This window comes from Scylla paramamosain, chromosome 1 (genome assembly GCF_035594125.1).
Source record: "Scylla paramamosain isolate STU-SP2022 chromosome 1, ASM3559412v1, whole genome shotgun sequence".
NCBI classification, from domain to species: Eukaryota; Metazoa; Arthropoda; class Malacostraca; order Decapoda; family Portunidae; genus Scylla; species Scylla paramamosain.
In genome coordinates this window covers 14,172,536-14,195,000 of record NC_087151.1, presented here as the reverse complement: position 1 = coordinate 14,195,000, position 22,465 = coordinate 14,172,536, and the positions used below count along the sequence as shown (strand labels likewise).

The 22,465-nt window shown below is 39.5% G+C and overlaps 1 protein-coding gene and 1 long non-coding RNA gene across 2 annotated transcripts in view; one reads left to right on the top strand and one right to left on the bottom strand.

Moving 5' to 3' along the window:
* Positions 1-17,528, top strand: part of LOC135101127 (uncharacterized) — a 35,042-nt gene extending 17,514 nt beyond the window's left edge. Inside the window, exons 2-5 of the mRNA XM_064004672.1 lie at positions 831-1,152; positions 15,054-15,199; positions 15,324-15,723; positions 15,810-17,528. Coding sequence (XP_063860742.1) covers positions 831-1,152; positions 15,054-15,199; positions 15,324-15,723; positions 15,810-16,541 — 1,600 coding nt within the window. The 3' untranslated portion in view covers positions 16,542-17,528. The remainder of the gene's footprint in view (positions 1-830; positions 1,153-15,053; positions 15,200-15,323; positions 15,724-15,809) is intronic.
* Positions 9,931-17,357, bottom strand: LOC135101139 (uncharacterized). The gene is made up of 2 exons (XR_010269060.1): positions 17,235-17,357; positions 9,931-10,319 (listed from the first exon to the last, which is right to left on the bottom strand). It is a non-coding gene; the product is annotated as an uncharacterized LOC135101139 (long non-coding RNA).
* Positions 17,529-22,465: the final 4,937 nt, after the last annotated feature.

The following is a 22,465-nucleotide window of genomic DNA, read 5'->3' as shown; positions in this document are numbered from 1 at the left end:
CTCCAATACTGCACCTATCCCTCTCCCATCCTCTTTCCCGCGCCTGATACGATCACTCTCTCGGAACAGAAGCAGGTAAACCTCACGTACAGGCCCTCGAGGTCGCGTCACATTTATGCATCCGCAACTGCTATCTATTCAGCTCTACCATGCGTAACATCTCTTCCCTGATCCATACACATCTGTCTTGCATTCACCGATTTCTTCACACTGTGCATCCATCCCATGCGAGGTCTTATGTCTCTCACATTCAATCCAGTCATCGTCACAAATCACTCCTCTTCCAATCTTCCTGCATGCGCACACCATCGGAACACTACCTGCTCTGCTCTGTTAGCTCTCTCCCAGCACCAGAGGGATCTGCACTTCCTCATTTATCATCCTATCTGTAATGTTACAACGTATTCGTTCATAAGACACCTCTTTCTATTACTAGCAATCTCTCTTTTACTCCTGTTCGTGTGTTTCGTATCTGAGCTCATACAATGCAATAGGTACTAGAAATTCAAACACCCTTTGGTTTGCAATGCAAACTAAGAATGCTGACATATATAGATAAATGAATAAATTATATATATATATATATATATATATATATATATATATATATATATATATATATATATATATATATATATATATATATATATATATATATATATATATATATATATATGCATAAATAAAGACATAGGAGATAAATTCCATTACATATGTATCTGTAGAAGTAGTGTCGTGTGTACGAGTAGTTTAAGAATTCCAAGCGCAATGCAGACGCGTAACGCAGCAGAGGTTACGGCGGTACTCATGTGATGTTTGGTGCGTTGCAGATTGTGTGGCAGCAAGGCAGCCGGGGCCATGAAGACAACCCGCTGCTGCACCATTTGTAAGAACCACGGCCAGAAGGTTTCCATCACCAGCCACGTCTGTCCCTTCACCGAATGCCAGTGTTCCCTGTGTCAGCTGACGCGTCTCTCTCGGAGAGTCATGTGCCATCAGCAGCGGTTCTGGAGGCATAAGAAGCTTGACAACAAAGGCTCCTCCACTCCTGACGATGGCGCCGAGACAGCTGCACACTCCCCAGAAGCAGGAGAAGCAGAGGAAGTCACAGAGATAAAAGCGGCCAAGCAAAAACGCACCAAGCGGGACGTTGTGAGTATCAAGGCGGCCTTGTCCACGCCGTGTGCGCGTGCGCCACACAAAGGTTATCAAAATTATTCCTTAAATAAAAGTAGCAAAGCTGAGAAAGTATTCATATATCATGAGATCAAAAACGTCAAGACACATCATTACTAGAGTCCACTTACTAATGTGCTTCGTGTTCCTGCACGAATGCACGAATATCTTAATAGTAAACAAAAACGATTCCCTGAGTAAAACTGCATTTCTAATATTAACAATTTGCTTCTTCAGTTACAACATTTTTTTCCAAACTATATGTCAGCTTTAAAAGAACAAAATTTTACCAGTACAGCTTGATATATTACTGCAGTTAAGCTTAACAATAATAATACCCGTTATCAGAAAACGCTCCTCTCCCTGCCTGAAGAGGTGTGTGTGTGTGTGTGTGTGTGTGTGTGTGTGTGTGTGTGTGTGTGTGAGAGAGAGAGAGAGAGAGAGAGAGAGAGAGAGAGAGAGAGAGAGAGAGAGAGAGAGAGAGAGAGAGAGAGAGAGAGAGAGAGAGAGAGAGAGAGATGAGGGGCGGTGAAGAACGACTGCGTTGCTTTGAACGTCTGGCCAGGTGTCCTTCGCCAGCCTCCTGAACTCCCTGACGCCCTTCTGAGGCCGACGAGGTCTGCTTCCCATTTGTCATGCAGTCACCCCATTAATAATAAGAAACCTTTAAATAGTGCGAGTGAAGCATATGACCAATGTTCATTCGCTTTATCAAATTTTCTTGTACACTCGTAGCACACCGCCCTAATATTTCTAGTCTACGTAAAATTTATTGGTCCCATGACCTTTAAAGACAGACGTATTGTGATGTGTAGAGAGGCACACAAACAATACAGAACAGGATTTAGACTTCTGCTTTCTCTTACTTTAAATGCTATCACTGGGATTATTATGGCTTTATATATATATATATATGTATATATATATATATATATATATATATATATATATATATATATATATATATATATATATATATATATATATATATATATATATATATATATATAATATTGTATAATTGATCATTCTTATCTCTTTAATATATTAATCACTATTACTAAATCCTTGTTTGTTAGACTGGCTTTTAAAACTGCAACAACCATTATTTAACAAGAACACGAAGACTCAGCGACATAAGTTGAAGCGGTTCTCTTAATGCACTTCGCGAGGAGAGTGCATTGTGTGCCCTCACCTGCACCTGTCCTGCCTGAGTCCTGGTGCACATTCACCAAGGAAAAGTTGTGTATTGCATGATGAATTTTGCAGCACTCGGTGTGTAAAACAATGGCTGTCATACTAAATACAAGCCGTACGTCTGCCGTAAACCCTTCAGCCACACGCACGTAAATAATATACACGCCGACCGACTCGTACTGTGTTTGTCGCTCTATTTACGGTCACGACACCACTCCCCGCTGCCAATATTTTGATATTTAGCCAACGCAACCAGTCTTCTATTCCATGCACACACCAGCCTCTCTGTTTACACTAATTCATCCTATCTAACACACACACACACACACACACACACACACACACACACACACTTCACCCATATTCAGAATGTATACAATGTATACCTCACGCCGCCAACGCACCACTTAATCTTACGTACTCCAGTCACATTTTCCCTGACACGCCACAACATGCAGGCCTTGTGATTGTGATCGCCACCAGTGCACGCCACCGCATCAGCCCTCCGCCAGACGCACACCCTCGGTTCCACATTACCGCCAAACAATGCAAGGCACACCTCACACTTGCTCCTCTGCCCTCCACCTACCCAGCTTGGCGCTGCTCTCTCTCTCTCTCTCTCTCTCTCTCTCTCTCTCTCTCTCTCTCTCTCTCTCAGCTGGTTCCCACCCGTGTTTGGTAAGACTCCCCCATACATCAAACACTTTATCGCCCTGGTATCCGCGGCTGTCCCTCTTACGTATTTAATGCACTGGTCTTTTGAGCTGAGGGAAGAATGTTAATGGAACGTTGTCTTGTCGGCTGTGAAGATATTACAACACACACACACACACACACACACACACACACACACACACACACACACACACACACACTGCAGTGCCATATTATCAAATGCGACATTAGCACTCATATGACACTCGTTATGCAATGCAGTGTTCTGTTCTAAGAAAGCAAGGAATAAAGACATTTTCCTCGCAAAGGCGTTTCAAGGATTTTTATTGACATGTGATCTTTGCGTGGGGAATGGAGAGGTGACCATCATTAGCTCAAGTAGGCATAAATTCTGCACAAGACTACTCTGTGCTCCGTGTGTGTGTGTGTGTGTGTGTGTGTGTGTGTGACTAGTACCACCACCATCACATCAAGAATATGCTCATTTAGCCTCCAGCGCCCTCCCTTCCTTCTCCCTTCTCAGTCTCTCTCTCCTCCCATCATCCCTCCCTCAACGCAAACCTGCTGATTAGAAAATCCTGTGGTAAAAGCGGCAGGAGCTCAAGGGGCATAGACCGGCCGGGGATGGCCGAGACGGCTTCCACACTTCTTTTAGAGTATGCATCAAAGACGCCTCCAGCGGGAGAGTAAAATTTGTCTGGAAAGATACCGAATTTCTCTTTTACGTTCAAAAGTATATTTTTTTAAGGTCTTTTCTTTTTTGTTTCTGTCAAATACCGAATTGTATTGCAAGGTAGAACAAGAAATAACGGGTTCAAGCTTGAAAAATTTAGGTTTAGGAAGGAGATAGGAAAAAATTGGTTCTCAAATAGAGTGGTAGATGAGTGGAACGGACTCAGTAATCATGTAGTTAGTGCCAGGACACTAGAGAGCTTTAAGAGAAGATTAGACAAGTTTATGGATGGGGATAACAGATGGAAATAGGTAGGAGTGTTTCATACAGGGACTGCCACGTGCAAGCCTGGTCGCTTCTTGCAGCTTCCCTTATTTCTTATGTTCTAAGATCAGGAACATATAGTAGTTCATATCGATTAAAAAAATTTTCCGTTTGTTGGGTTACCAGTCTGGGGAGAGCTGATTTTTTGTGATAGAATTTATTCTTGACAGAAAACGTGTCTCTCGTTGCCAAACTTTCTTATACTAATATTGCAGAAAATCCTCTTGGCTATATAAAGATGTGTGGTTAATTCCAACAACCATGAACATGTCCACATTGCAAGTGTGGAATGTTGCCCGAACGAATAGAACAAGTTACAGATAAGCTGCAAATGAAGGCCTCAAAAATCTAAAAAACATCTTGCAGAAACGAGACATTCACACCCGCATATCCTTTAGTGTTGACAGCGGCGACTGTCCGCGCCACAGTATCTCGCTTCTACGTACAGATGCAAAGAAAATTTCTTGTCGTCACTGAAATTAAAATATGCCACAATTATACAAAAGATTAGCTGACTCCTGACACATTTCTACGTGCACGTTTAAGACATTTAAATACTACCCATGTAGCCATGTAATAAATGTCCGTTTTTGAAAGAGCTCAAATTTAACACAGTACTAGCAATTAATGAGGCTGTATGGTGTTAACAGTTAGGCTACTTGAACCAAACGTATCCCGTATGCCATGATATATATATATATATATATATATATATATATATATATATATATATATATATATATATATATATATATATATATATATATATATATATATATATATATATATATATATATATATATATATATATATATATATATATATATATATATATATATATATATATATATATTACACAAGTGGTGACCTTATTTTGCCAGAGTCCTCTGGCAAATAAGATCCATAACATAAAATCGCCCTTCTCATCTTGGCGATTCACACACGGGTTCCCCGCACGGAATATCCGATTGAGATGGACCCTGTAACAGCAGGAACCGGTGCGTTTCGCACGAGATGTGGGTTGTTTGGCCTCCCTCTGTTTCTTCTACTCTTACCGTTTCATGTCTTCGTCCTGGAGGAAAGAACCTGTGAGATTTTTTTTCCCTCATTCGCTCTGAAATTCCTCTTTGTAAACAAAGCATGTTGGCATCACAATGTAAAACACCTCGTGTGTGACCTTCACTTGTTTCCTGATAACGGGAAACACTTAAAACATAATGAACAAGTTAATCCTTATGATATCTTTCGGATACCAAAACCTGGTCCGGTATTTTATTCAGAATGAGTCTCGTTTTATGCTTAGCTAAAGTCTACTGTAATTCAGTTGAGCTACATTACTGTGTGATTACTTAAAGACCAAGCTTATAGTCTGATATTCACTTCGAAAGCTGTGTTTGTATACAGTGTTGGTAACAATCACCAGGAATTTATTTTAAGTAAAAAATACTCATGTAAGTATTAAGTAATATTCACCTCGGCTGAAGCGTTTCTGAAGATGCACGAGAATAGCCAGCACATTTCGGTGAGCGTGTTGTGCACACAATTCCTTGAAGGCAATTCCCTGAAGGGGTAACGCTGCTGGTTTTGTGAAGCGCTTGCAAGCTGGGCCTCAAAGCCTGACATCTGATTTACTGGAAATGAACGGAATGGATCGGATACTAAGTTTTGAAAACTGATTAACAATGATCACTGAAGGCACCAATGCATTTGAATCACGTGATAAAGTGTTTCAAACTAAATTATGGGCGACTAAACATTTATTATTGGACAAAGGATACGATGCGACGAAATTTAATGAATTACATCTTGGAGGAGTCTGTTTGTCTCCACCTATAGCTAAAAGTGTCCGATTTCATTGAACAATCTGCGAGAAAATATTCACACAAAAGTATCATGATCATCATCAGTAATAATCTTCAAATAAAGATACCATAACAATTACGTCATTCAGTTGCAATTTCATTTATTAGACAAAATCTTTGATATGACGTGCATAAAATGAGGACACCAGTTATTTATGTGACGGGAGACAAACAAGGCGCTGCAACAACCGCGTGGCGCTGTGAGTCCCCATCCTCTGTGGCATGTAAGAGGCGTGAGGCAGTTAAGTTTGCCTCCCCTCGAGGAACGGTGTGTCATCAGACGAATTAATATTGCATTCTACGTTACCTTTACATTATTCGGGCCAAATGTTGGATGCTTTCATTCAACAATCAACAATTCTATTTTAGCAATTATTATCATTATTATTATTATTATTATTATTATTATTATTATTATTATTATTATTATCATTATTATAAGTAGTAGTAGTAGTAGTAGTAGTAGTAGTAGTAGTAGTAGTAGTAGTAGTAGTAGTAGTAGCAGTAGTAGTAGTAGTAATAGTAGTAGTAATAGTAGTAATTTCATTTATTTATTTGTTTATATACTATTGTAAGTTTTCTCGGGGGCAAGTATCTGGATGGTGTTTTGTCGTCACAGTCATAGATTCCGTACATACATCTCTCATTACATTAAACTGTCCTGCCGTTCGGAACTGACTATTCACTTGCTGTCATATCGATGACATGATGTAAACGAGAGAGAGAGAGAGAGAGAGAGAGAGAGAGAGAGAGAGAGAGAGAGAGAGAGAGAGAGAGAGAGAGAGAGAGAGAGAGAGAGAGAGAGAGAGAGAGAGAGAGAGAGAGAGAGAGAATATGTCAAAAAGGTTGCAATCAACCACATCACCACCACCTACTACAAGATGGTACTGTTGCGGCTGTCACTTCTACCACATCTTTCATATTCACGACAGCCTGTCCAAAGTGAACACCCACACTAACTGCACGACATCCTTTGTTGTAAGCAAGTATAGATTTCATGGTGTGCCAATGATACAGTAAAGTATAATATAACAATCATTCCTTGACAATACCGAACCTGTGCCAGCTGCGTTGGGTATTTCGCCAAAAGCTATATATATATATATATATATATATATATATATATATATATATATATATATATATATATATATATATATATATATATATATATATATATATATATATATATAGATAGATAGATAGATAGATAGATAGATAGATAGATAGATAGATAGATAGATAGATAGATAGATACACAGATAGATAAATACATACATACATACATACATACATACATACATACATACATACATACATACATACATCCATACATACATACATAGATAGATAGATAGGCAGATAAACAGACAGACATAAATAAATAGATAAGTAAGTAGGTAGATAGAAAAACAGATAGGTATACTGATAAAAAGATACATATATACATATTTTCTTATCGTCATTATACAAGATGGTCAGTATCTTCGATGGTCATCCTCTCGAGTTTCACTCGAGAACTAATGAATACCAAACACGGCAACGACGGTATTTCTCACTTGCCTGTTCTGATAAGAGGAAAGGATCATCAGTAAATGATAAGCTTTGCTATTATGCATGATATCTGTCGGTATCGGCACCATCACTAGCCAAGCTGCACACCTCCCGTATCAAGTAGTCTTGAGAGCAAGACGAATATTATCAAGATCAAGAGCACAGACGCCCGCAAAGGAACACGACACTCGGACATGTAACCGAAATGTCTGCCACAGGTCGGAAAGGCGGCCACTTGTAGTCATGCGATGTCTACACTAGCACATTCAGAGACACCGCCTATTCCAGAATCCCACTCACTTTAACCTGTCCAAATTAAACAGTAGAATGCACAAAGCAATGGAGAAAGTAAATAAATAAAAACATTAACTATTCTTAAGCTTATATGCAATGTATTTTCTCCTCTTTATTCAGTACAGAATGGATATTGAATACTTATTGATGGTTTCCTTTTGTGATTTATGCAATAATTCCAGTTTGGCTGGCAAAGCCTTGTACATGACTCTCCTATGTTGATTGCATCCCCGAGTCAGATGACATGTATCATCTCGCATACAGCACCAGCAGGAACGTACCGCGTGTCTCCATTCCCCCGCCAGGCATGTCCTTATCGCTCATCTCATGCATACAACACCGAAACGATGAGTGACGCAAGTGGGCAACTTATTGTCTGACACACGTTCTTACTCAACCCACCACTTCAACTTTTGAAGCGGAAAATCACAGAGGAGCGGACTCGCTAAAATTTACTGGCGGAATCCATCCCTAAATTATGCAAATTAAGAAAGATGGTAAGGCGGGCAGTCAACGCATCCAAAGGTCTGCTAAGTGATGAGGCACAGCGGTGACACGGAGAAATATCAGACAGGAAACGCTACCCACTGGGCTCCTCACACAGCAATGTGCCGCACAAACCATTACTCTTGCTGGTACTACTACTACTACTACTACTACTACTGTACTGGCAGTGATGGTGGTGACGATAGTAGTAGTAGTAGTAGTAGTAGTAGTAGTAGTAGTAGTAGTAGTAGTAGTAGTAGTAGTAGTAGTAGCAGCAGCAGCAGCAGCAGCAGCAGCAGCAGCAGCAGCAGCAGCAGCAGCAGCAGCAGTAGTAGTAGTAGTAGTAGGAGGAGGAGGAGGAGGAGGAGGAGGAGGAGGAGGAGGAGGAGGAGGAGGAGGAGGAGGAGGAGGGGGAGGAGGAGGAGGAGGAGGAGGAGGAGGAGGAGGAGGAGGAGGAGGAGGAGGAGGAGGAGGAAGAAGAGGAGGAGGAGGAGGAGGAGGACAAAAAGGAAGAACTGCAGTCGTCCTCTTGTCCTGAGGAAGCTGTAAGACTGAAATCATCTTGAATATAAAAACTTAGGAGAGTGGCAAGAGGTTTTTGAGACTGGTCATGGCTTACAGTTCAGCATAGCCTGCAGCAGTAGCGCTACAATAACTTTCATTCCTCGTGTCCCCTATGCAGACAATTTAGGGTAACCTGGAAAGTTAACCAACCATATACAGCAGCTACTTGGTGATTCTAGAAAATACTCAGTATCTTGAGAGACTATATTACAGCAATTATTTATTTTTCTTATGAGGGGCACTGGCCAAGGGCAACAAAACTGTAATAAAATAAATAAAAAAAAAAAAGGCCCACTGAGGTGCCAGACACCGAACAGAGTAAAAAACGGTAGTCAAAAATTACAAGATAACTGTCTTGAAATCTCCCTCTTGAAAAAGTTCAAGTCACAGGAAGGTGGAAATACAGAAGCAGGTAGGGAGTTCTAGAGTTTACCAGAGAAAGGGATGAATGACTAAGAATACTGGTTAATTCTTGCATTAGAGAGGTGGACAGAACAGGGGCGAGTGAAAAACGAATGTCTTGTGCAGTGAGGCAGCGGGAGGAGGGCAGGCATGCAGTTAGCAAGATCAGAAGAGCAGTTAGCATGAAAATAGCGGTAGAAAATAGCAAGAGATGCAACATTGCGGCGATGAGACAGTTAGGCTGAAGACAGTCAGTTAGAGGAGAGGAGTTGATGAGACGAAGAGCCTTTGATTCCATCCTGTATAGGAGATAGGTATGAGTTGAACCGTCCCCCCACCCCTCCATATACGTGTGAAACATACTCCATACATGGACGGATAAGGCCCCTGTACAGAGTTAGCCGGGGTGGCGGGGAAGGGCAGGGGGGATGGGAAAAACTGGCGGAGACGACTCAGAACGCTTACCTTCATTGAGGCTGTTTTAGCTTTAGTAGAGATAAGATGTGAAGTTTCCAGTTTAGATTATAAGTAAAGGACAGACTGAAGATGTTCAGTGTAGAAGAGGGGGACAGTTGAGTGTCACTGAAGAAAAGGGGATAGTTGTCTGGAAGGTTGTGTCGAGTTCATAAATGGAGGAATTGAGTTTTTGAGGCACTGAACATTACTAAGTTTGCTCTGTCCCAATCATAAATTTTAGAGAGATCAGAAGTCACGCATTCTGCCTAGTTACAGGGATATTTTTATTTCTTGTAGTCATAGAATGAGTCAATATTATTATAAAATAAAAATAAAAGCTGAAAAATCGACCTAATGAATTTTAGAGAACTCAATCAATCATTAGATAAGCAAATGGAAACGTGTAGCGTACAAAAAAAATGTCTGGTGCAACGTCTCCCTGGTGATACTTCCAAAATTAAACCCTTCATTACTTTAAGTCTAAGACTAAACCAATTTATTCCATCCATAAAAGCAGCCCTATACCAATAGATGAAGTGAAATCTAACAACAGCTTATGGAGTTACATACTTACTTTGTGCCATCTTGATCCATGGTCCTTTGGTTAGCACGGACGTTCTTACACACTACTGTGGTATATGTGGGTTGTGGTCGCTCTGAAAGGAAAGCATCAAATTTATGCATTTTGGCTATGTCTGAGAAAGGAAGGCTACTACAGAGAATAAGTTGTGTATAAGTACAGTACATTGGCTCACACCTTGCCACCTTAATTTGGTTCTCGGAAGTCTACATACATATTCGTAAGAACTGCTTTGGGGGTGGGGAAACAAAACAAAATTACCTTTTCTTTGTATATATATATATATATATATATATATATATATATATATATATATATATATATATATATATATATATATATATATATATATATATATATATATATATATACACACACACACACACACACACACACACACACACACACACACACACACACACACACACACACACACACACACACACACACACACACACAGTGGAGCCTCTGTTCTAGAACTTAATTCGTTCCTGAATACCGTTCGAAATCCGAAATGTTCGAAAACCGAAACTATTTTCCCCATAGGAATTAATGTAAAATGGATTAAATAATTCCCAGACACCAGTCTATACTGTCTTAGCGGCTTATGACAGATGCTCCCAAAGCCAAGAAGGCTGCTTCACATCTCCAGCTCACAAATTATTTATCCAGAAAGGATGTATTGAATGAACTTAGCGACACAAAACTCATCAGAAGATACTGTTTTAGGCCGTGCGATCTAGTGAGGGAAGCCTTAACAGAGGGACACAGATAGGAGCAATCCACTTACTACCAAAATGAAGGTAATCATAAAACTCAGACATCTTGCTGCTGGGAAAAGCTACTGGAAAAATGCAGTTGTGCAGTAGTGATGGCGTTGGGATCATCGAAAGAGCCACAGGTGACTCGGGATAACTCCTGAGCGCCGAAAACTATTTACATCGAGGCTTTTCGACGACCTCATTTCAAAGATTGAATTACTGTCCTACACTGTCTCTCCTCCAAATATATAAAAACGAAGTAAATATTTATAGAAACTATAAATTAGTAATAAACGGCAGCTTTTGCTATGTCTTTTAATATCTGAAATCAAATAACTTTGTTCTAGAACCGAATTATGGTACCACAACCGATGCAATAATGAGTTCAAAATTTTGTTCGAAAAGGGAGGGGTTCGGTGACCGAGGTTCCAGTGTGTGTGTGTGTGTGTGTGTGTGTGTGTGTGTGTGTGTGTGTGTGTGTGTGTGTGTGTGTGTGTGTATATATATATATATATATATATATATATATATATATATATATATATATATATATATATATATATATATATATATATATATATATATATATATATATATATATATATATACGATAATTACTCCCAGTGAGGTCTAAAGCACTGTTCGGGGGTTGCTGTGAACTTATCATTAAACCCAGCTGTGACCTCACTGAACGTTTCCCTTTGTGTCTCACAACACAAGGGGGCAGTCACAACCTGCCCTCTAAAGACAACTCTCTTCCTCCACACAAAACTACAAGCACCTAATAACACACACACCCTTCACTCAAAAATTTCAAAATCATCATGGCGACTCCTACACCAGCCTCGGAGTCCCCATCTGGGAAGGGGACCATAAATGTCCCCAGGTCGGACTGCCTTTCTGTCGACTACCCTAAGTGTTTTGATACCCCCCTCAACTTTTTCTTCATTAACTTCTGCAACATTCGCAGTCTAAGATCTAATTTTCAGTCTGTAGAACACCACCTCTCCTCTTCTAAACCTCATCTTCTTTTCCTCACTGAAACTCAGGTGTCTGAGGCAACTGACAGTAGCCCCTTTTCTGTCTCCTCCTACTTTCTCTATCCTCATTTTCGATCCAAAGCTGGATGTTGCGTTTATGTGGGCAAAGACTTAACCTGCTCTCGTGCCCACGCTCTTGAATCTTCCGAGTTTTCCACCATCTGGCTACGACTACAGAGTCACTCTCAAACTAAATTTATCTGTGCTGTATACCTCTCACCTAACTCCTCTGACTATAAGAAATTCTTTGAGTACTTAACTTCCAAAGTGGAGCACATTCTGACCATCTTCCCTTTTACAGAGATCTCCATTCTTGGAGACTTCAATGTTCACCACCAGCTTTGGCTTTCCTCTCCCTTCACTGACCATCCTGGTGAACTAGCCTTCAACTTTGCTATCCTCCACGACCTAGAGCAATTGGTGCAACACCCTACTCGTATTCCTGACCGTCTTAGAGATATGCCCAATATTCTTGACCTTTTCCTGACCTCTAATCCTTCTGCTTATGCTGTCACCTACTCAAACTCTTTCAGCTCTGTCTGTCAACATCTACCTTTCCTTCTTGCTGGAAGTTTGCCTACATTCAGCCTGTTCCTAAAAGGGTGACCGTTCTAATCCCTCAAACTACCGTTCTATTGGTTTAATTTCCTGCCTATCTAAAGTTTTTGAATCTATCCTCAACATGAAGATTCTTAAACATCTATCACTTCACAACCTTCTATCTGATCGCCAGTATGGGTTCCGTCAAGGCCACTCTACTGGTGATCTTCTGGCTTTCCTTACTGAGTCTTGGTCATCCTCTTTTAGAGATTTTGGTGAAATTTTTGCTGTTGCCTTGGACATATCAAAAGCTTTTGATAGAGTCTGGCACAAAGCTTTGATTTTCAAACTACCCTCCAATGGCTTCTATCCTTCTCTCTGTAACTTCATCTCAAGTTTCCTTTCTGACCATTCAATTGCTGCTGTGGTAGACGGTCACTGTTGTTCTCCTAAATCTATTAACAGTGGTGTTCCTCAGGGTTCTGTCCTGTCACCCACTCTCTTCTTATTATTCATTAATGATCTTCTAAACCAAACTTCTTGTCCTATCCACTCCTACGCTGATGATACCACCCTGCACTTTTCCACGTCTTTTCATAGACGTCCAACCCTTCAGGAGGTAAACATTTCACGCAGGGAAGCCACAGAACGCTTGACTTCTGATCTTTCTAAAATTTCTGATTGGGGCAGAGCAAATTTGGTATTGTTCAATGCCTCAAAAACTCAATTCCTCCATCTACCAACTCGACACAACCTTCCAGATAACTATCCCCTCTTCTTCAATGACACTCAACTGTCTCCCTCTTCTACACTGAACATCCTCGGTCTGTCCTTTACTTATAATCTGAACTGGAAACTTCACATCTCATCTCTAGCTAAAACAGCTTCTATGAAGTTAGGCGTTCTGAGACGTCTCCGCCAGTTTTTCTCACCCCGCCCCAGCTGCTAACTCTGTACAAGGGCCTTATCCGTCCATGTATGGAATATGCTTCACATGTCGGGTAGAATCAACAGCTTTTCGTCTCATCAACTTCTCTCCTCTAACTGACTGTCTGCAGCCTCTCTCTCACCGCCGCAATGTTGCATCTCTAGCTATCTTCTACCGCTATTTTCATGCTAACTGCTCTTCTGATCTTGCTAACTGCATGCCTCCCCTCCTCCCGCGGCCTCGCTGTGCAAGACTTTCTTCTTTCTCTCACCAAGAGCAAGAGTTAACCAGTATTCTCAATCATTCATTCCTTTCTCTGGTAAACTCTGGAACTCCCTGCCTGCTTCTGTATTTCCATCTTCCTATGACTTGAACTCCTTCAAGAGGGAGGTTTCAAGACACTTATCCATCAATTTTTGACTACTGCTTTGTCCCTTTTATGGGACTGGCATTTCAGTGGGCATTTTTTTTATTGGATTTTTGTTGCCCTTGGCCAGTGTCCCTCCTACATAAAAAAAAAAAAAAAAAAAAAAAAATTATATATATATATATATATATATATATATATATATATATATATATATATATATATATATATATATATATATATATATATATATATATATATATATATATATATATATATTGGAGTTTGAATGAAGGCAATGGTAGAAAAAGACTATTATTCCGACCTGAATGAGACAGGCCCCTCAAAAATTAAAACAAAATATTTCCAGACTATGTATAACATTAACTTTTATGCATATAACTGAAGGTAATGTAATAATTTCATACGAAATCATAAAATATCAAAAGAATAATGAATAAAAACTCTAACCCATTGTTTACACACACAGTTCACGAACGTTCACTGTAATCACCGTGGATGGCCCCGGCATCGGGCCTCCCTCACTTCTTACTAAACTCACATCACTGTGAATGGTGGCGGCGTCAGCGGCAGCGGCTGCAGCCCGCCCTTCTCAATAAACTCGGCTATGTATGTTAACGGCGGCTGCAGCCAGCTCTTCTCCTCACTAAACTCGCATAACTGTGTATGACGGTGGTTGTGGCTGTATCTTGTCCTCACTAAACACGCATCGCTGTATATGGCGGCGGTGGCAGCCTGCCCTTCTTACTAAACTCGCATCACAGTAGCGTGGCGGCGTCGGCGGCTGCAGCCTTCCCTTCTCACTAAATTCGCATCACTGTGTATGGTGGCGGCGGCTGCTGCAGTCAACCCTTCTCCAAGTTCTCTATAATGACATCACTGTGAGTGGCGGGGATAGCGGCGCCGGCGCACTCACTCCCTCGACATTAGTGTTACCCTACATACTCAGTGTTACGAACTTTTCTGCAACTTGTTGCAGCTTATTATTACCTTAAACCTTAGTTATCCACGTTAGAATACGACTTGGAAGCAAACTGACCTCATTGTTTAGACGTGATGCGCATTAGTTTACTGAGGCGACCTCTCTCTCTCTCTCTCTCTCTCTCTCTCTCTAAAGTTTACATACTTATTAAAAGCTAACTTCCAATGACAGGTTTGTGACAGATGCCGGAACCATAACCAGTGGAAGCAAAAGCGAGGCCACAAAGGTCAATGTCCCTTTGAAAATTGTGAATGTTCCTACTGTTCCTTCACCAGCAGGCGGCAGCAACTCATGAAGCACCAGCAGCGTGTTCGCAGGTAAGCCAACTACTCGTGCATGGTGCAGCACAAGTTTTGCCTTCTATTCTGCAGGATATTTCTACTCTCACAATTAGTTTGAGCTGGAGGCAAAGGGAGAACAGACTTTTTTTTATTTCCTCAGAGCCATGGTTTCCACTCCTGGGCCGCACGACAACTCAGAAATGGCACTCGTGCAATTATCAAAGGAAGTCCTTGATCTCTCTTCCCACCTTCCTTCGAGCGAGCATGGGTCCTCTACCATGTCTCTTTCCTCCACCATTCCAATGTCTTCCCCCACTGGTTCTTTTTCTCCTAACTCCTGTTCCTCTATCTCTTCAACTTCCTCTATTTCCTATTGCTCTTCTATTCCACTGACATCTGCTGATCCACATGTTTCCTCCATATCCCCATCCTTTTCGCCCTCCTATTCGTCCATTCCTTTCCCCTCAACTAGTTCTTCATTGGCATCTTATCAAGGAAACACAGCAAATGGAGAGAATCACTCACCTTACCGACCTACACCCTCAAAGCCTTCACTGCAGGTTAGTACAATTCTTTTCATTAAAAAATACATAATTGTTGTGTGTGCATATCATTAACACTACCGTTCACAAACTCTAAATTTCAGGAAATGAGGGAAAAGATTACGGGGGATGGGCTAACACACACGCGATCCCTCCCTCTACCTCATTCCGCTATCTGCACCAACTCTACATTCCTCCCACTGCCTGGTGCCACCACTCCACCACTCCCCGTCACCAGTTTCACACAAAGGGAGCTGGACTCTTCAAATGCTCACGACCCCAAGGAGAAGACCGATTCCTACAGAACACCACACTCCTCCCCACATCTCGTCACGCAGGAACTGGAGGCTCTGCACGTGAGAGAGGAGAGAGAAATTATTCCTGGGAGGAGTGCATCATTCACATCAGGAAACCACAGAGTCCTGAGACCACATCCCATTGGTCGCTCCTGGCTGTCCCACCATACCTTGTACCCTGAATGGAACACCTACTCTGCACCCTGTCATCCTCCTCCACCACCGCCACCACCACCCCCACCACCATCACTTCCTTCCTCATATGGTCTTCAAGCGATTTCCGACGAGAGGATAGTGGCAGCTCAAACCCACGTTCCTTCCTGGTATCCTGGAGCATGGTGCTTGCGCTGCTGCCTTCAAGAAGCATATGTACACACCAGGTCGTATAGTGATCCACTGACCCATCCTAATCACCTGCCAACCTTACCTTCAACAAGCACCAACCCATTTCCCACGGCAGTCAGCAAAGAATCTGTATTTAGCGGTTCTCGATTTATACTCGATACAAATGTTTCTCAAACATTTACGTCATACAAATAAAGAAAAAGCACTAGGTACATGGGACCTAAAGACACACATACACACACACACACACACACACACCTGAGTAACTGTATAGTAGTGCGTTATTTGTGGCTGAGACTGTAAGTTCAATCCAAGTGCAGAAATTATGTTCACAACCCTAGTAGAACCAGATGGGCTTTGCTACCTAAAGGTGAGATTCTTTAGTTACATTTAAAGACATAAATCATCAGCCATCTACAAATCCTGTCGAAACACACACACACACACACACACGGGCAGCAGACTGATTCAATAACAGAAGCCAGACTAACTTGTGGACAAAAAAATATATATATGCAAAAAAATAGTAGTATGTGAAAATTTAAATAGGAGAAAAGAGAAAATATGGGAAGAATCATTTGAAAAATATAAGGTTCAACCCTAAATAATCTATATGTGAATGAAAAACTGAAAAGGCAAAAGGGAAATCAATAAATCATATGAAAAAAGACTATTGTTAACGATCTCGTTACAGTAACATTTTGCCACGACCAGCATGTCTAGCCACTTTTCAATCCTGCCTCACCCATCCGGTTGAGACAGGAAAGGACTCGATCCGTGTCTACCTGTGGGGAAGACTCGACCAGCAGGACTCGGCATTGCTCACTTCTACCTTGGGCATCGTCCCGGCCTCCTGTACCCCTTACAGTAAACGAGGTTGCTGCCTACCTTGAAGCCAACCAAGCACACTCCTCGCCACACTGCAGGAGACGTGTCATCCTCATCTTTCTGACGGACGCCTCCCACTCTGCTGGAGACGCCAACCTACTTGCTACCGTTCTCCGTGCCTAGTATAAGCACGATTGGCCTGCCTTCTACGCCGTCACCACTGCCTGGACATGTACCTCACCATCGCAAGTGTTGTTAATGCCGTACCGTTGTACTGCTTCACCCATCCTATGGGCGTTCAGGAACAGCATTGTGTTCTTGGCAGTGGATTTGCTTATTAAAATAGTGGTTTTTCCTCGTGTTTTCATCAAGCCAGTTACCATTCCCCCACCCCCCCCTACCCACCAGATGAAGCACGAGACAACTACCTGACAGGGAAAAGAACTGTATCGTCTTCACCTTGTTAAGACACCCTACAGTTTGAATCCATTAGTCATTCACGAGCACCAAAGAATATGGAAGAAGAATTAATGTTAGTCAATAGCATACGAAAAGATAAAAATGTTGACTGAAATAACTGAGCAAGAAGTAAGAAACATGATGGAAAGGTTTGATGTGAGGAAAGCACTTAACAGCTCGCAGAGGAAAATGCAGAATTATTAAAAGCCCTTAGTAATGACAAAGTTTTAAGACTGGAAAGGAATGGATACTATCCTGACAAATTTTTACCAAGTTATAGATCTGCATTGCTAACGAGTGTGATTTATAAGATCTGTGAAAGAATTGGGAAGAATAAATAAATGAATCATTAGGAAGAGACCAAAATTTAATGGAATGTCAATTTGGTTTTCAAAAGGGAAAATAAAGAGATGAAGAGTAAGTTCGTTTTTAACAATGATACATCCAAGACTCGAATATGCAGCAAAAGTGAAAAAAAGAAGTGTATAATGAAATTCGAAAGAATACAGAGATAAGCAACCAAAATCATATGTAATTAGCGATGTATCATATAAAGAAAGACTGTCTAGCTAGTCTAGCTGCTGCTTCCAACCTTCCAGCCTTAGAAAGAAAAAGAGAGGAGACTCAGTTGGGTGAACAGTGGTGAAGGGATTAAAACAACGGTATGTGTGTGTGTGTATGTGTGTGTGTGTGTGAAACAAAATGGATATTAGTAGATAAAAAGAAAATAAGGGGACATGTAGTTGAGACATTAAGAAGCATATATTTCCTTAAAGAAACCTAGAAACCTGTAATAATCTAGATGAGAGAGTGATCTGTATAAAAGGTACGAGTATCCAACTTTAAGGAAAATTTAGACATCAGTAGATATACAGAGGGAGGATATAGATACAGGAGTAGATATACAGAGTAAGAGGATAGCTCCTTTCAGCGCAATTGGATAAACACAAACACAGTTTGGTGTTTTGGCTGTCAAGGAAGTAGCTTGATTAGTATCGATACCATGATGCAGTTATAATGAAAAAGATTATCAGGCAGTTTCTATCAGTCAGTGATACCAAAGCTTTACATATATGTATTTGTTAAGAAAATAACTGCAGTACTTTTAATGCTACTGCTACTGCTGCTGCTGCTGCTCCTGTTCCTGCTGCTGCTACTGCTGCTAGCATTACTACTGTTGGGAAAGATGTTGCCAATACTGTTGTTATTACTGTTGCTATTGCTATTACTGTTGACATTTCTCTTACTGCTGTTACTAGTTTTCAAATATCACTACTACTACCAGTAGTATATGCTGCCAGCTATTGTTTTCAGATATTACTGCTACTATTACAACAACAACAACTACAACAACAACAACTACTACCACTACTACTACTACTACTACCACCACCAATACTGAAGTCCAGAGTTGAGTTGATATTGATAATTTTTGGTCATGAAGGAAGCACACACAGTCACAAACATCCACACTTAAATCATGTGCAAAGGAAGGCAGGAGCCCCAGCCTTTTGGATTCTGCTGGGAACCTTGTCTTATTTCCTGTACATATTCACTATTAGGTGCACAGGTGTTTTAGCAAGAAAGAAGACTATCCCATTCTTGTGTATATCTGGTCCAGAACCTCTCAGTTATAAATTAAGTGTGCTGACCACTTCATCTAAAAAAAAACGCACTTTAAAAAGTATAGCAGTAACATGTGGGTTTCATAACCAGCACAGACTCCAGCTTGTTCACTTAAAATGTGGGATTCACTAATGAGTCAACTTTCATCACATCCAGCAATAATTCATTAAAGGATCCATCCTCACCAACCACACTGCATGAGTCACTGAGTGCACCATTGCCTGGGTCTCTCCACACCAGAATCTGACAGCAGAACTGATTTACTCTTATTGTACAATAACTGACCCACCTCTTTATTTGCATCTGACCTTATCAGCTGACCAGACAAGAGGCTCTCAAGGTTGTGTCACCATGTATACATTCATAACTACCCTCTATCCAGGCCTACAACAGAGCATCACTTGCATTCACTGTTATATTTAAAGCATTCTATTTCACACTTATACAAACTTGCAGCTTCTCTTGCTTTTATCTCTTTCACTGTTTCTTTTACTTCCTCATTCATGGTAATATATTCATTTGACTCCTGATACACTTTTATTGCTCAATTCCTAGTGCAACAGCTTCAGGCTTCTTATTCTTTTCACAATGAGGAATCTCTCAAAATACTCAGCTCATCTTTTCCTTACAGCATCCTTTCCAGTCAATATCTTATATTCTGCTTTCTTTCTCAGTTCTTTTCCCAATGTTCCCTTTCACACGTTCTTCAGATACTTTCAAAACAACTTTTATTCATTTGATCATTTTCTGTTCCCTGCCTACTCTGACTTTTATTTGTATTCACTCTTGTATCATGGATATTTTGCTCAGTTTCTCTTCACGTCTCTCATACAATTCCTCATCCTTTCTCTATAGCCACTCTTTCAGTTGTTTATGTGTACTTCCTCATATCCTTCCTCATTTGAGCCATCACTCATCTTATACTACAAATTTTTTTTCTGCACAGCACTCTTAAACAGCTGTCATTCCTCCTTCATGTCATCACTTCCTCATTCTCACTGCATTCCACTCACCTTTCAGTTGCTGGTCATTTCTGGTCATGAAGGAAGCACACACAGTCACAAACATCCACACTTAAATCATGTGCAAAGGAAGGCAGGAGCCCCAGCCTTTTGGACAATCAATCACAACCAATCAATATTGCTTTCATCCTCATCACATCTACTTTAAATTTCCTGCAAACAGGACCTACCACAGAGCATCACTTGCATTCACTGTTATATTTGAAGCATTCTATTTCACACTTATACAAACATACATACTTATACAAATATACATACTCTCCTTGCAAGATCCTCACAATCCAATAATTCTCCTCTTAGGTTTTTTGAACACAACCCAATAATCCATCACTGCTCTATCAACAACTTCTATCTAGCAACCTACTGTCTCAGTGATGTAAACTTTTAACATCTTTCATCCTATTCACAATCTCTTGCTCAACTAATCCTATCATTCTTTCTCAGTTTATTTATATACTTTTCTTTTAGACACATCAGCTATAGTACACCTTCGGATATTACTTTCAAAAGTCTAGCATTTAAATCCACCCAGTATTACATTTACAGTGGCTTAAAGATAAATAAATAAATAAACAAATAGAAAATAAAATAACTGCAAGCATCCATCATTACTCTGGAAAGTTTCCATTTCTTTGTAATAGTAACAACAGTACCAATAACAACAGCAATAATAATAATAATAATAATAATAATAATAATAATAATAATAATAATAATAATAATAATATCTTGCAATCTACCAGCTTAGCTTGGAACTAATGACTCCTAAATGGTGATGGTAATGGGTATTAATATTTGTAACAAATAGAAATAAACAAGAGCAGTATGTAATGATAATTGTAATAATGGTAATGACAACAAAAAATAATAATATTGTTTATGTACCACCGTTACACCAAACCAGCCAAGTCATGCAATAATAATTCTTTAATAGAACACTGGCCCACATATATTTCTAGTGTTTCCAAGGCATCATGGACTGTTGTCAACTTTAGGATAGAATGTAAATTAAATGCATGAACAAATAAAATATTTAAATAAAAGTATGACTATTAAACCTAAATAAGTTGACCTGTGAATCTGTAGTGATTATGATTGACATGTGCCAATTGAAATCACGGAAGGAAAAAATAAAACAAAATATGAAAACATTTTATTCATTCAAAATGGTACTCTGGTACAAAAATAAGGCTTCTGGACTCCTACTTGCTTTAAGTCGCTGCACAGTTCTCTTCCAATGATTACAAACTCCACCTTGCACATTTGAATCATTGTACTTCACGATACAATGCAGATGAGTTAGTGGGAGGGTCCAGGAAGGCACGCATTTTAAACTTTGTAATTTTACTTACCTTGGACTGAAGCTCATATCAGCAAATTTTTGTGCACGTATATAGAAAATAATCTCTAATTTGCTCATCTTGTATCATCCTTGCAATTAAATAAAATTAAATCTGACTTGAAGATAATTGAAAAAAGAAATACTGAAAGAAACAAAAACAGTATTGAGATCTGTTCCTCATACGAAATTCAGCATAAAACTGGTTTCTACAGTAAACTAGAAGGTACACTCAATGCCCCATTCTGTCTGGCAACCCTAGAGTGCACAGAAATCAGGGTTCCTGGAATAAATGGAATATATATATATATATATATATATATATATATATATATATATATATATATATATATATATATATATATATATATATATATATATATATATATATATATATATATATATATATATATATATATATATATATATATATATATCAGAATATCAAACACTGATGTTTCGGCTGGGCTTTTGGTAAACATGACTACTGTGCTACCGTATATATATATATATATATATATATATATATATATATATATATATATATATATATATATATATATATATATATATATATATATATATATATATATATATATATATATATATATATATATATATATATATATATAACTAGCTTGTGTCAAATGGTATAACATTGATATACCATTGGTATATATATATATATATATATATATATATATATATATATATATATATATATATATATATATATATATATATATATATATATATATATATATATATAACTAACTAACTTGTGTCAAATGGTATAACATTGATATACCATTGGTGTGTGTGATTAGACAAACTGAAGATTTCTT